Source organism: Aedes albopictus, chromosome 3 (assembly GCF_035046485.1).
Source record: "Aedes albopictus strain Foshan chromosome 3, AalbF5, whole genome shotgun sequence".
NCBI classification, from domain to species: Eukaryota; Metazoa; Arthropoda; class Insecta; order Diptera; family Culicidae; genus Aedes; species Aedes albopictus.
The window spans coordinates 446914104-446929323 of NC_085138.1; the positions used below are offsets into that span (position 1 = coordinate 446914104).

At 38.1% G+C, this 15220-nt stretch overlaps 1 protein-coding gene across 1 annotated transcript; it reads left to right on the forward strand.

Annotated features, from left to right (window-relative positions):
- Positions 1 to 11394: 11394 nt before the first annotated feature.
- Positions 11395 to 14089, forward strand: LOC134292138 (putative polypeptide N-acetylgalactosaminyltransferase 9). The gene is made up of 4 exons (XM_062860907.1): positions 11395 to 11948; positions 12014 to 12593; positions 12786 to 13600; positions 13658 to 14089. The coding sequence occupies exons 1-4, from the start codon at positions 11946 to 11948 to the stop codon at positions 14018 to 14020; spliced, it is 1761 nt and encodes a 586-aa protein (XP_062716891.1). The 5' UTR covers positions 11395 to 11945; the 3' UTR covers positions 14021 to 14089.
- Positions 14090 to 15220: the final 1131 nt, after the last annotated feature.

Genomic DNA, 15220 nt, shown 5'->3' on the forward strand with positions numbered 1-15220 from the left:
CTCTTCTGTGACAAGTGTGTTACTTGGGTAGGGGGTGCCAGTTTCAGTGGTTCACAGGTTGATTTTTTTTTTAAGAAAATACCGATCCGACCTCAATTTCTTAGTATAATGATATACTGCGTCGCGGGAAAATATAATTTGTATTTTCAGTTTGAACTTAAGTACTTAGCAATCATCGCGACAACCCCTGTTTTGTGGATTGAAAACAATCAGGTCCATTAGGTCCAAAAACTATCCACAAATTTGCGTGTAACTCGTATTCCTCGTGACATCCCTTTTGTTTTATTGCATGATAACAACCCTTATAAAAATAGCTTTCAAGAACAATTTTTAGAAATATAAATACTTAAAATGTTAAAATCAGAATACATATTTGCATTTTTGGTTTGGCCACAAAATTAATGGCTAAAAAGCGTTTTTTTTTAATGAGTTGAATATTACCACGTCGACACGAACATATTTTCACAGAAAAATTGTATTTAAGTATGATTCTCAAAACTACAAAATTCCCACTCGATTATCCTGAGTTCCGTTCTGCAGCTTCACTAACATATTATCAATCCAGTTGAAACCCGGAATTTTGTGCGAGCGTACTTCGATTTTTCTCATCGGGATCCTGATGTTCGCACCAAATTCCGATTTCGACTGGATTGGTATTTAATTACCATATACACTATGTTTCCTAACTATAGATCCAAACAATATTTTTGGATACTCGGATATGTAGAATGAATTCGAATCATATTGTTCTCCTGTTTAATTCATTATTAAGAGTAGACATGAGAAAAATAATAATTGGATATTACATTGGTCTCCAGTTAGCCTAGTGGTTAAGGCTATGGATTGCCAATCCGGAGACGGCGGGTTCGATTCCCGTTCCAGTCGGGAGAATTTTCTCGACTCCCTGGGCATATTGTATCATTGTACTTGCCTCACAATATACAAATTCATGCAATGGCAGGCAAAGAAAGCCCTTCAATTAATAACTGTGGAAGTGCTCAAAGAACACTAAGTTGAAGCGAGGCAGGCCAAGTCCCAGTGGGGACGTAGAGCCATAAAGAAGAAGAAGAAGAAGAAGATGTTTTCTCTGAATCTGATAAATAAACTTATATAAATTCCCTTGTTTCTTAACAATAGATCCAAGCGAGAATTCATGCTAGTTAATTTAAGCTACACAAAACATTCAACATATCAATAATGAGTAGTCTCGCGTTTGTTCTTAATAAGCTCAAACAGCCTATCCAGGATACATTTAATTAACTTTTAATGGATTTTATTCTACGTTCAAACAACTATACGGCTTAGATTTGGAAAACATCCGTACGGCTTATTTTATTTACACACTGATTTTATAATCAACCCCACAAATTCTCAATTGGGTTCTGGTCAGGGTAATAAGCTGACCATTCTTTAATCTGAATAAGCTTTACACGAAACTAAGCCATAGTTGCTTGAACCATGTGAACAAGTGTATTCATGATCTTGATAAAACGTTGTATAATTTGTTAACACGGCATTGTTACGCTAAAAACGATAGAATATATAGCGCATTTAGTTCACCACTGGACTACCGCACGAGTTTTCAAGAGTGCGAAAACTTAAATAAAAGTGCGCGACTGCAGCAAATAAACTCGATGTGTTCAGAGCACTTATTTAGCATAAATCAAAGAAATAGTGCGCCGAAGACATCAACTGGATTTGATGCTATCGCGCACTTTTATTAACGTTTTCGCACTTATTAAGACAGAATGTGCAGTCCAGTGGTGAACTAAATGCGCAATATTTTTCAGGTTCAGAAGCTCGGCACATCCCTGAGTTCCCGTCCATTCGAGTCGACAGAACCCTCTCCATACTATCATGCCCCCACCCCCCGAGAGGTTCCTTGAAAAGTAACGTGGTTATTTTCGTGAATCTCTCCAGTACGAAAAAAAGCCATTCGGTCGATACAAGCTGAACTTCTTTTCGACCTAAAAGGTCTCCCAAAGTGTCAAATATGTCTTGAGAAGCCAATTAAATAAATATTTAAACAAATAACAGTTGATTCGCCGCATATTGAAGGACCATCCTATCTTTCGAGATGAGCATGATGTAATTTGTTGAAGAATTTAGAGATCAGAATAAAGAACCAATTTTCAAACTTTCGCAACTAAGAAAAACCTTCATCAAACAGATATAATTTCACCTTCTTAGAATAATTTGCACCTTGAAAACCAGGTACAGTACCCTGTAAAATAATCTATTGATAAATCGAGATAAAATCTAGAATAAAAATCATCGGGATCGAATAAAGACAGGGAGATAAAGTGATATTTACCTTCGAAGAACTGTAATCAGTTTTTAGCTTTTAACACTTAAACTACTGAGGGGGTAAAAACTCCCGCGAACTACCAAGGGTCCAAAAAAAGTCGGAAGTCCAACTTTGACAAGGCATTTCTCGGCCGTTTTTCAACCGATTTTAAAACTTTTTTTTGCGATGGAACCGGACAGGTTTCAAGATCATCGTCCATTTAAAAAAATATAAAATAGATGCGTCTACCCAAAGTTATTAGGCAAAAGGCACTTCCTAGTTTTTTTGAGAGCGCGTTTTTTGCGCACATTGATCAATAAAACAAAATTTAAAGCGATGACATATGGTTTTTTCGACTCTAAATCATGCGTACAGCTGGAGTGAACATGTTTATGCAAAATTAGTGATTTTTCAGTACACTGATATTTTACCTTACTCAAAAAACTGCTAAAATACCCTATTTTTCACATAAAATAAGCAATAAATCAAAATTCAAAGCGATGACAAATAGCTTTTTTGGTCTTAAATTGTTCGTAGAATTGTACTCAACATTTTTGATGAACAATGAAAATGTGCTAATAACACTCTTATTTTGTTTTACCAGGAAAACTACGAAAATTCCATACTTTTTACACAAAGTAGTCGACAAAACTAAATTTCAAACGAGAACATCAAGTTTTTAGCCTTGAAATGTTCGTAGTTGTTTGGGGGACATACTTGAAGAATAATAGTGATGTTTTCATTACACTCAAATTTTGGTTCACTCAAAAATCAACGAAAGTACCACATTTTTCACGCAAAGTGGTTAACAAAAATAATGGCTTACAATGCAAAGTAGTTTTTTACCTTTAAATTATTCGTGAAAGCGTATTGGACGTTCTTGATGAGTAATAGTGATGTTTTCATGACACACTTAATTTATTTTACTCGAAAAGTTACAAAAATATCATAATTTTCATATAAAACTGTCAATAAAACAAAATTTAAAGCCATAATATGTAGTTGTATGGCCTTAAATTTTCCGTTACAATGTATTGGACCTGTTTTTGATAAAATGTTGATGTTTACGTTACACTTATATTTTGTTTATAAAAAAATGTACGAAAATACCACAAAAAAGCGAATAAGCCAAAATTTAAGGTAATGATATGTTGTTATTCAACTTTGAATTTATCGTAGTAGTTAAGTGGATTTATGTGAACAACCCTAGTGAATTTTTTATTACACTCATATTTTATTTCACTTGGAATACTAGGAAACTACCACATTTTCACACAAAGTAGTTAACAAATAAAAATATAAGGCAATGCATTATAGCTTTTTTTGCCATGAAATTAATTGTAAAAAGTACTATACTTGTTTGATAAACAATAGTGATCTTTCAATTACACTCGTTGTTTTCTAAATTTGTTCATAAAAAATCAAAAACAACTCAAATGAAGAGAACTTACTATGCGCAGCATATAGTCACATGTTGATGTACCTTGAAAAATATATTTTTACACAGATATTTTTTTTGATAGCTAAAAGCACTGAGATTTTCACTCAAGTGGAGTACTGACTCACTTTGTTATTTATAATTTTATAAAATTATTCATGTTTTGATACAATAAATTAACCTAACATGTTTCATACGGCTTTTCCCATCATACTGATACTCTTTGCGTTGCAATCTGTAATATTTTTTGGGATTTAATATGTTTTTCAGAGCACTATCAAAGTTTCTCCAAAATAAAAATGTGATTTTCGCTCATATGAAAAAAAATAGTGATCACCCAATACAATTAAAACTGTCCAATCCTTGCATTGCAATTATAACTGAGACGCCTGTATTTGTTTTAAAATTATTAAATCAGGAAAAATACATGGAATAATATTAGGGAAATTTGCTGAAAAACTATCAAAGCTACCCCGTTTTACGATATTGCTTCAGAAACTCTACTATATACATTTGTTTTTCAGAAATTTCCCAAAGGTGCATTCATATAATAGGATATCTTTCAAAGATTCTTTCAAAATATTTTGTCGTGAGTTTTTTTTCAAAAATCTTTCAAAAATATTCCAGAGATTCCTTCAGGGATATTTTCAAAAACATCAAGGATGCATGCGGAATTTATTTAGGGGTTCTTTTCCTCGAGGAATTCTTTTAGAAAACTTTTGAAATGTTTCCGTGAATTATTTCTTTGGGTTTTCATCAGAAACTCCTCTAGCGATTGCTTGATAAATTTTTCCAAGGATTCATTCAGTAAACCTTCCACAGATTTTCTCAGTGAATCCATCGAAAAATCATTTAGAATATTATCATATTTTTTTTCACGAATCTCTTATATTTTGTCCTGGAGCATTTTCGAAGTTTTTTTTTGGATTTCTCCAGTTCTCTCAAGTATCCATCCTAGTTCCCATGCAAAGTGTTTTTCTTTTATTTGCTCCCATTAATAGTACCTTCCGTGTTTTTTTTCGATATTTTTTAGAGATTTAAGATAATTACTTCTGGAATTTCTGCAAAAGAGTTTTCCGATATTTCTCCTGAATTTCTTTGCTGGTTTTTATCCGGAGTTTCTCCCGGGATTTCTCTAAGAGATTTGTAGAGTTCTTTCATGAATTTTCTAAATATTTCCTACCTTAGCTTTTTTCCGAGGTTTCCCAGTTCCAAAACCAGAATGCATTGCCTTATATTTTTATTTGTTGACTACTTTGTGTGAAAAATATGGTATTTTCCTAGTATTCTGAGTGAAATAAAATATGAGTGTAATAAAAAGTTCACTAGAGTTGTTCAAATAAATCCACTAAACTACTACGATAAATTCAAAGTTGAATAACTACATAACATTACCTTAAATTTTGGCTTATTCGCTTTTTTGTGGTATTTTCGTACATTTTTTTATAAAACAAAATATAAGTGTAACGTAAACATCAACATTTTACCAAAAACAGGTCCAATACATTGTAACGGAAAATTTAAGGCCATACAACTACATATTATGGCTTTAAATTTTGTTTTATTGACAGTTTTGTATGAAAATTATGATATTTTTGTAGCTTTTCGAGTAAAGTAAATTAAGTGTGTCATGAAAACATCACTATTACTCGTTCTTGATGAGTCCAGTACGCTTTCACGAATAATTTAAAGGTAATAAACTACTTTGCATTGTAAGCCATTATTTTTGTTACCCACTTTGCGTGAAAAATGTGGTACTTTCGTTGATTTTTGAGTAAATCAAAATTTGAGTGTAATGAAAACATCACATTTATCCTTCAAGTATGTCCCCCAAACTGCTACGAACATTTCAAGGCTAAAAAACTAGAGGTTTTCGTTTGAAATTCAGTTTTGTTGACTACTTTGTGTAAAAAGTATGGAATTTTCGTAGTTTTCCTGGTAAAACAAAATAAGAGTGTTATTAGCACATTTTCATTGTTCATCAAAAATGTCGAGTACAATTCTACGAACAATTTAAGACCAAAAAAGCTATATGTCATCGCTTTGAATTTTGATTCATTGCTTATTTTATGTGAAAAATGGGGTATTTTAGCAGTTTTTTGAGTAAGGTAAAATATCAGTGTACTGAAAAATCACTAATTTTGTATAAACATGTTCACTCCAGCTGTACGCATGATTAAGAGTCGAGAAAACCATATGTCATCGCTTTAAATTTTGTTTTATTGATCAATGTGCGCAAAAAATGCGCTCTCAAAAAAAACTAGGAAGTGCCTTTTGCTTAATAACTTTGGGTAGATGCATCTATTTCATATTTTTTTAAATGGACAATGATCTTGAAACCTGTCCGGTTCCATCGCAAAAAAAAGTTTTGAAATCGGTTGAAAAACGGCCGAGAAATCCCTTGTCAAAGTTGGACTTCCGACTTTTTTTGGACCCTTGGTAGTTTAGGAGTTAATTCAGCCCTATATGCCGCCTGCCGCCCTTAGAGGGTAGAATTAAAAGGTATAAAACTGAATACACTCATTCGAAGAGGGTATTCTGCATAGAGGGTTCGAAAAGTCGGTACAAGATGACATTTACCTGTAGAACATCAAAATGTGGAGTCAACTGTAGTGCTTTACTCCAATCTCAACACATGTTATCGCAATCAAATTTTGAGCACGAATCCTTATGATGGCTCAAAAGTTGAGGAGCTCATTCCATTTTTTCACGTTGATCGTGTGGACATTCTTTCAGGACTCTATAAATTGCCAAACGCGAGACGTCTACTGCTACCTAGTTCTTTCTTTAACTGGTTCAAACTTTTTAGTGAGTTGATTGCGATCTGTAGGATAGGACACATAGCTGAAGATCACAAGTGTAATGCAAACTTAACTTGATATGTAACAATGCAATCTGACACTGTAAGGAGAGAGAAGGTAGAAGGCGAGTGGCTGGCGTGTGCGCCGGGAGTGGCGTCCAAAAACGGAGAATAAAAACCTGTGGTAAAAGACGATTATTTTTGGTATTTAATACTGTTCCGAACTCTACACGATCCTTATTCCGTTTATGCGATTAGACAGCTTCCTCGAGTTTTCTTTCTGCTGTATTGAATTCAATCTTTAAAAAAATTACAACAGCACGATGAAATTTGCTTACACGACGAGAAATTTCACAAACGATTGAACACCTGTCTTGATGTGTCGAAATCTTTCTTATTCCAACTTCAGATATATATTTTGCACACGGCAAATTATAAATTGAAGTTTACACGTAACGAAACGTCAAACGCTGAAATAAACCTGAGCACAGAACCTAAAACAACGCGTTGATTGGGCACAACGAATGACTTACATGTATTGGATCTATGATCATGAAACAAAGGGATTTCAGTTTTTTTTTAATTTATCTGTATTCACACATGGTCCTGAATAAAATTGCATGGTAGTATGTGTAAGGCACATGGGTAATCATAATGGCGTAGTGCATGAAATAATCAGTTGCACTTTGAATAAATAGTAAATAAATATTTGATGGATCTATAGTTATGGAACAGAGTGTATTAATATATCTGGTGAATGGAATGCTGTATAAAGCTGATTTTTTAAATAGTATTTCAAGCATTGTTTTGTAAATGTCAGCAATTCTATTGATATTTGCTTTTAAAAATTCTCTAATTATTCTTCAGGCAGTTCCCTAGGAAATTCTTTTAGTGAAGCCATTCGACAATGACTCTGGGAACTTCCACACATTTGTTTTTAATATCTTCGGCAAGTCATTCTGCTTTTTTTTGGATTTTCGTCCATTTTTTGAACTTTTATAATTTATGCTATTCGGTATTCCATCGCCAATTCCTTCGGAAAGTCTTTCATAAATCGCTTCTATAATTTTATTGAAAAATCTTCAGACACTTTCTTCTAGATTTCTTCAGTTTTTATGTAAGGAATTCCTGCAGTAGATGATTCCGGAATACCTTCGGCAGTTCCGATGTTACTTACATTGAACATTTGTTCGGGAGTTTCATCAGCAATTCATTCGAAAATATTGGCAACTTCGATTATTACTTTTTGGAATTTCTTTAATAATTCCTTTGGAATTTGATTCGGCAAATTTCTTAGTGATTTCCTTCGGGAATTTATTTGAAAAAAAAAATTTTGGCGGTTCTTTCAAAATTCTGTCACGGTGATTACTTTTGGGGTTCTTTTTAAATTTTCTTCAGAAATTTCTTTAATGCTTTCGGAACATTCTTTGAGAATTTCTTCGATTTCATTTCTTTGTTTTTTTTATAGAATATATAGAATATTTCGGCAATTTATTTTGATATTGGATTTGTCCAATTTCCTTGAAAAGTTTTAATATTTCTTATTCTGGGATTCCTCTGGTAATTCTTATATGAATTCTTTTGGCAACTACTTTGAAAGCTCTAATGTAATTTTGATGGATTTTTTTTCCGACAATTTCTTTGGGATTTTTTTCAGTAAGTTTTTCGTGAATTTCATGGGATTTTCTTTGACCAAGACCAGTTGAGAATTTAGATTTTCTAATTAGGGACCTTCCGGAAGCAAAGAATATAAATACAGTTAAACCATAAAGAATTTTTCACAATAAAATTGTCTAATAAATCCGCAAAATAACTGAAAAAGAAATTGCCTCTGGAAAAAGTCCTGGTTAAATCCTTGGAGAAATCTCTGGAAGAATCATCGAAGGGATTTTTAGAAAAATCCTAGGATGATTTTCTGAAAGTGTAACGTCATTTAGAACCCTATTCGTGTTTTTCGTTCCATTGATACGTTTCATGTATATGTTATACTAGTGTTCGTTATGAATTTAACTAAACTGACAGCATTATTAAGCTTAGCAAGGACGCAAACCCGGCGATACGCCATCTATAACTTAAGTTAAGAATCACGTTAATTGCCACATTTCAAATCTATTGCGTCGTAGAGAATTAACCAGAACTGCTCTCGATACTCCAACTAAATGCGCCGTAGTTGCATAAGAAAAATCCTAAATCAGCCAACTAAAACAAAAGGAACAATAGGTGGGAATTGTAATCATTTAACTAGCGCAACCAAGTTTAAATCTAGCTCGCGATTGTTCGTTCAGAATAGTGGAGTGCTTCGAACAGTTAACATCGCAAGTTGTCGGAGTGATTAAAAAGATCAGTTTGAGATTTTTAAACAAATTTTTGGTTTTGCTGAGCTAATTTGAACTAAACTCGAAGTAAGTTTCGGGAGTTTATAGTCTTTTTAATGAAACTTAATGTGAAATTTGTGTCTTTGTGCAGATTATTTGAATTTGTCGAGTGAGACAAAGTCTTGTTGAGACTGTGCCTGATTTGTAGAGTGTTTCGGCTAATTCTAAATTCAGGTAAGCCTAATTAATAGGAAAAGTGATCAAATTTAGTGAAGATCCACGTTGAACAGGCCCTCCTTGCCCAACGTGGGCGGCTAGTCTGGGGTGGACCATCATCCCTCAGATCCAGCGAGGACTACCACCGACCATCACCGATAGGCTGTGAGTTTTGACCCACCAAACCGTCACCGCCACTGCTGTGCAACATTGGCTACCACGGTAGCATTTTTCGTGTGACGACGACTCGTCCGCCAATAAGACGTGCGGCGTGAGCTGACATCCCAATTGGGAGCTCAACACTCCACTGCAAGGGGACGCCTATACCCCGGAACCGACGCCGACGCGCGAGTCGTATGGTGGAACCGGCCGTTGGTGTAAGTTTGGACCAGTCGGTGAGTACTGAAGTGCGCAACAACCAATCGTAAGACCACGTGGGACGACCGCCGAGGGATCGTCGCGTAAAAAGGTCAGATCTGACAAAACGAAACGAAAATTTGCTCTTGAAGTTTTTTTCGGAAACGTGACGTCACAGTTAGGAGTTACGTTTGCCTTAATTTGCAGTTGAATTAAATAGTTTAATTAAAGGCAATCGATTTGAACTCGATGAATTTGAATATATATATATTTTTTAAATTAACTTCGCTTAAATTGAATCTGAATAAAACTTACTTCTAGATTAGTTAGGGTACTCCATTTTTTTTAATACGTCACAAATTTGTTGAATTTCTAGATTTAAGGTTGGTGTTGGGTTCTTTTAGTGATAAGCATTTCCCCCATTGGCTAATTTAGGAATATTTGATTCGGTTTCGGTAAGTTTTTTTTTTTTTTGAGAATTTGAGTTGGTTCTGATTAGTTGTCTGACGTTTGGGTTGTTGAGTGCGGCTTCGTTTCTTAAGAACTAGGTTGACCTGCCCTGAGAGGGAGGTTTCATTGCCGGGTAATTGAGAAGAGTGAACAGTCCTTCTACTTGGAAGGTGGCGCTTAAGCCGTTTGCTTAGCGTAACGGGACGGAACGTTACAAAAGAATTTCCGAAAGAACTTCCCTAGTAGAATTCCTGAAGGTATCACAGTGAGAATTATTGGAGGAGTTCTAAGAGACCTTGCTGGAATCCTAGCCACAGTTCCCGGAGGATGGCCAATATAAGCTCCTGGAGGAATTTCATGAGAAATTTCTGGAAGAATCTCTGAATAAAATCTCTGAAGGAATTCCTGGAAGAATCAACGGAAGAAACTTCTGGAAGAATCCCAGGAAGGTTGTCCTGAATAACCCCACCAAGAATTCCTGAAGAAATCCCAAGATAAATTTTTAGAAGAATCCCTAGAAGAATTCCAAGAAGTACCATAGGGAGAATTTCGAAAGAAATACTACGAGAAATTACTGGATCAATCTCGCTGAAACTTCTAGTATGTACGACCCCATCTGAACTGTCTGGAGAATCCTGAGAAAAGTTTATTAAAGAAATATCGGGAGGAATCCATAAAGGAAGCCTTGAAAAATCACTGTTTGAATAGATAAAGGTATTACTGGAGGAATCCATAGAGAAGTCTGTTGATTGTTCTGACCAATATCCAAAACGCCAAAACGTGCAACAGGTGTATAAGTATTTCCGGGTGTGTTTAAGTTTTATTCAAATATGCCTATAATAAATATTGAAATTTATTGTTGTGAAATTTTAAATTTTAGGTGACTATCAAGGAAAAATTCTAAGGGGTGCCAAATTTGTTCTAGCTACGCCAATGGGGCTTGCTGACAAGAACTGAGCTCAGTGTGGCTTAAAAATGGTGGGTTGTCTGCAAGTTGTCTGTGCTGTCGTGCCAAGCGGTTAGGAACCTGAGAGAAGCCAAAACTAGTGCCCCCAACACACAATCTGCCGCAGGTGAGCGATTTTGTCGGTCTATTCCGATCCAGCCACGCGGTAACACGAACAGTCTGCTGCTGTCTGGTAAGAGGCTTTTTTTCGGAAGTACCTTCTAATGAAACTCTGAATCAATTTCTGTTCACAAATGGTGTTTGGTTAAATAGCTTCTTTAAATTAATAACGAAGAGTAAGTAGTATCAGTATATATTTTTTATGCTTTTTACTGGAGCACAGATGACATACTTTTGATCACGAAAAGTGTTCAGACGCGTAAAATAACTAACTTTATGCTACCTAATTCTGCCATGTACAATGACTCTCCCCGCGTGAAAGAATGGTGTGACGACAGAAAGGCTTCCATGATGTGGTTTCATTGATAAAGATGTGAGGTAAAAAATGAAACCATTTGTTTACCTAAAAACAACGATAATACCTATCGAATTCAAACGATGGACTTCTGAGCTCACATAAACGCATAGTCTGATTCTAACCGATCGAGTATAAACAGGTGCAAAAGTGTTGTTACCTACCTTGCGAACAATGCCCTTGAACTTGTAGTGGGGCAAAAAGTGCGATAGATTCGCCTTGTGTTTTCTTCTGCATTGTTTGGTCGTAAAGTTTACAGTTTGACTAGTGTACCACAACATGTTATGTCTTGTGATCACTTAGAACCAACCCAGTGTAAGTAAGGTCACTAACCAGCACTCAGTGGAGACGTTTAATTGGTTGAAGCGACATCACTAGTTCTGTTCTGCAAAATCGGACTGTTACTGTTTTCACTCAAATCCACAAGTATTGGCCAATTGCGCTACGGTTTTATCAATGAAACCGTACACCGTGCTTTCAACAACCTTTATCATCGTTGTTCAAAGATAAGGGGACTTCGTGAAGATAGCTCAGTGCAGGTCTGTTTTTGGTGTCTGTTTCTTTCGGCGTGCTATTCGTAATTCGATCGTAAAAGTGATAAAATCGCGGTATTTAATACTCCCGGGTAATCCACAGTTACAAGTGGGCTTCGCATGTTACAATGGTAAGTTTTGGTGCATATCTGGGTCACAAGAAAAACTGATGTCTTCATTAATGTTTGCATTACAGGTGTCTTTTCGTTCAATAAAGCCACAATCAATTTTGATATGCATTGTCATATTCTGTGCAATAATTGTGCTTACATCTTACCATCGGGCGATGAATGCCCGAATCGAGTATCTACAGTTGCAATTGTTAGAGAGAGAAGGAATACGCGTGGAACTTGTGCAACAAATTTCAACCGACAAACCCCGTATAGCCGTGGCTGCTTCTACACACGTGAACACCACGGACTACCCGCCACCCAATGAGGGACCTCCGCCTCCGGGAGACATGGGCGCTCCAGTTTACATTCCGTCCGATGCTCCAATGGGAGTTCGCGAGGTTATGGAGCGGCAATTCAAGACGTTTGCGCTGAACGAGTACGCCAGTTCGTTGATATCCGTCCATCGACGGCTGCCCGATTACAGAGATCCCTGGTGCAAGGAAAAGGGTCGACTGTTGGAGCAGCTGCCGACCACTACGGTGGTCATTGTGTTCTTCAACGAGCCGTGGTCGGTGTTGGTGAGGACGGTATATTCGGTGTTGGACCGTTCGCCTCCGGAACTGATCAAGGAAGTAATACTGGTGGATGATTGCTCCTTTATGCGTAAGTAAAAGACTTTGGAACTGTTAGGGGAAAATACCACAGAGCAGTCATACCAAGTGCTTTCGGCAATTTTTTTTCTAAATTTCTGCAAAGCGTCGATGGTGATCATCAGAGTTTACCGAACGAATCAGCAAATTTTGCTGAATTTTATATATATTGCTATTTTACTTTATTATGATTTCCCAACTGCAGCCCACACGAAAACCCAACTGGAGGAATACTTTGCCAAAGAGCAGAAAGTTCGTATACTGCGATCCGCCAAGCGCTTGGGATTGGTCAAAGCACGCCTACTCGGAGCGCGCAACGCCACCACAGAAGTGCTGACTTTCCTGGACGCTCACTGCGAATGCACAACCGGGTGGCTCGAACCTCAACTTGATCGAGTAGCCCGGAATCCTACCACCGTTGCCATACCAACGATCGACTGGGTCGATGAGCACAACCTGGCGTTCATAGCGAACAAGTCGCAAACCTTCTACGGTGCCTGCGATTGGGCGCTGCAGTTCGGCTGGCGTGGACGATGGGACCGGAAAGTTCAACCGAAGAACAAGCTCGAACCGTTCCCCGTTCCCATCATGGCCGGAGGTCTGTTTTCCATCAGTACGAGCTTCTTCGCCCATCTGGGGTGGTACGATGAAGGGTTGGGACTTTACGGCGGCGAGAACGTCGAGCTGTCGGTGAAGGCATGGATGTGTGGCGGTCGATTGGAAACGGTGCCTTGCTCAAGGGTAGGTCACATTCAGAAGGCCGGTCATCCGTACTTGAATGGGGTGAAGACCGACTGGGTAAGAGTTGGATCGGTGCGAGTAGCGGAAGTGTGGCTGGATCAATATGCCCAGGTGGTGCACGACATGTTTGGAGGTCCGGAGTTTCGAGGAGACTTTGGAGACGTTTCCGAAAGAAAGAAGTTCCGAGAAAGTCTCAACTGCAAGCCATTCAAGTGGTACTTGGAAAATGCTTTTCCTGAGCTGGAAGACCCCATTGGATTTGGAGTGGGACATGGAAAGGTCAGTATATTTTAAGGTCCAAGCTTATAGAAAAACTAAAACCCCACAAATTTTCAGTTTACCAACGTCGGAGTCGGCAAAGCTTATTGCATACGATATCGGAAAGCAGGGTACACGTTCAGAATGGAACCGTGTACGGACGAGGACTATCAACACTGGGTTCACAATATGTTGGGCGAGATAAGCACCCAGAACATCTGTCTGGATTACGATGGAAACGTGCTGCTGATGTTCGAGTGCCACAAAGGACAAGGCAACCAAGAGTGGCGGTATTCAAAGGCGACCAAGCAGTTCAAAAGTGTGAAACATAACAAATGTTTGTCGGTTGGACCCACTCCGGAGTTGAATCTGATTGCGGAGACGTGCGATGCGGAGAAAGAATCTCAAAAGTGGGAGTATCCATTCCTGAAATTGGACTAGGTAGTAAATCACAGTGGTATTAGAGGTTTTAAACAATTCAAAGGTTATAAATCAAAATGTATAACAATACGCCTTAATTTTATTTGTTGAAGAATGTCAAAAAATCCTCCCCGAGTAAAATAGTTATATAAAGATGGCTTAGTTATAGCGGCAAGTTCCCAAAATTGGAACACCTGCCCAAACGGTACAAGACCCTACTACTTCCCAAGCTCAGCAATGTTGTTTGGATTTCACAAGGCAAAACCGATAGTGGATGCAATCCGGGCAGTCATTGAGAAGGCGTCCAAGACAAAGCGGAGAGGTGGTCGATTTTACGCCGTAGTAACGATAGTCGCCAAACAAAATACGTTTACAGCACCTACTGGGAGACTATCGCCGTAGCACTACACAATATGGGGCCAACGCAGAACAGAGGAGCAAGCGCAGTAGGCGTTGCTGCTTCTTTTCTGTTGACGGTTTGGCTAGTGCTACGCCCTCCGGATCGTTCTTCCACGTGTGAAAGAGTATTTATTCCGTGCGAATTACGATAGAAAGTGATTCATTGAATTGGAGAAGGGGGTCTGAGGGCACGGTAAAGGCTGGGTATGCTGCACAATTCAGATCACATTGTGATCCACTAGCCTCTGCTCAACAACTCCTATCCATACCTCCTCGTGGTACCGGTCGGAAACTATGAGCACAACCTTAGGGAAGATCGGGTAACCAATCCCTTGGGGAACTTTGGTCATAGGCTGACAGGGAATGGGGGGGGGGGGTGGGTGTGACGTTTGCTTCGGCAAACTTGAGCGTCTGTTCTCCAGGAAGAGCGGCTCTCAACAGCGTCTGATCCCCATGTTAGGGGCGGCTGATCTACGTCCGAGTGCCAGGGAAGCAATCTAAGCTCTACTGTGCACTATGGTCCTCCGGAAAGTAGATGGTTGGTGTCAGGCCCTACGAGCCAGCCGTAAAAAACCATTGTAACGGAAAATCAGCAACAGAATAATACGAACCGAGACCAACGGCAACGACCCCAGCGAACAAAAAGCACTTGCGATTGGAAACTCGGTACGTGGAACTGCCGATCTCTCAACTTCATTGGGAGCAGAGGACTGCTGGAGTACAGTGAAAGCAGCCATCAACGACGCAGCCGAGAGTACCATCGGGTACGTGGAACGGAATCGACGGAACGAATGGTTCGACGAAGAGTGCAGAACGGTTCTG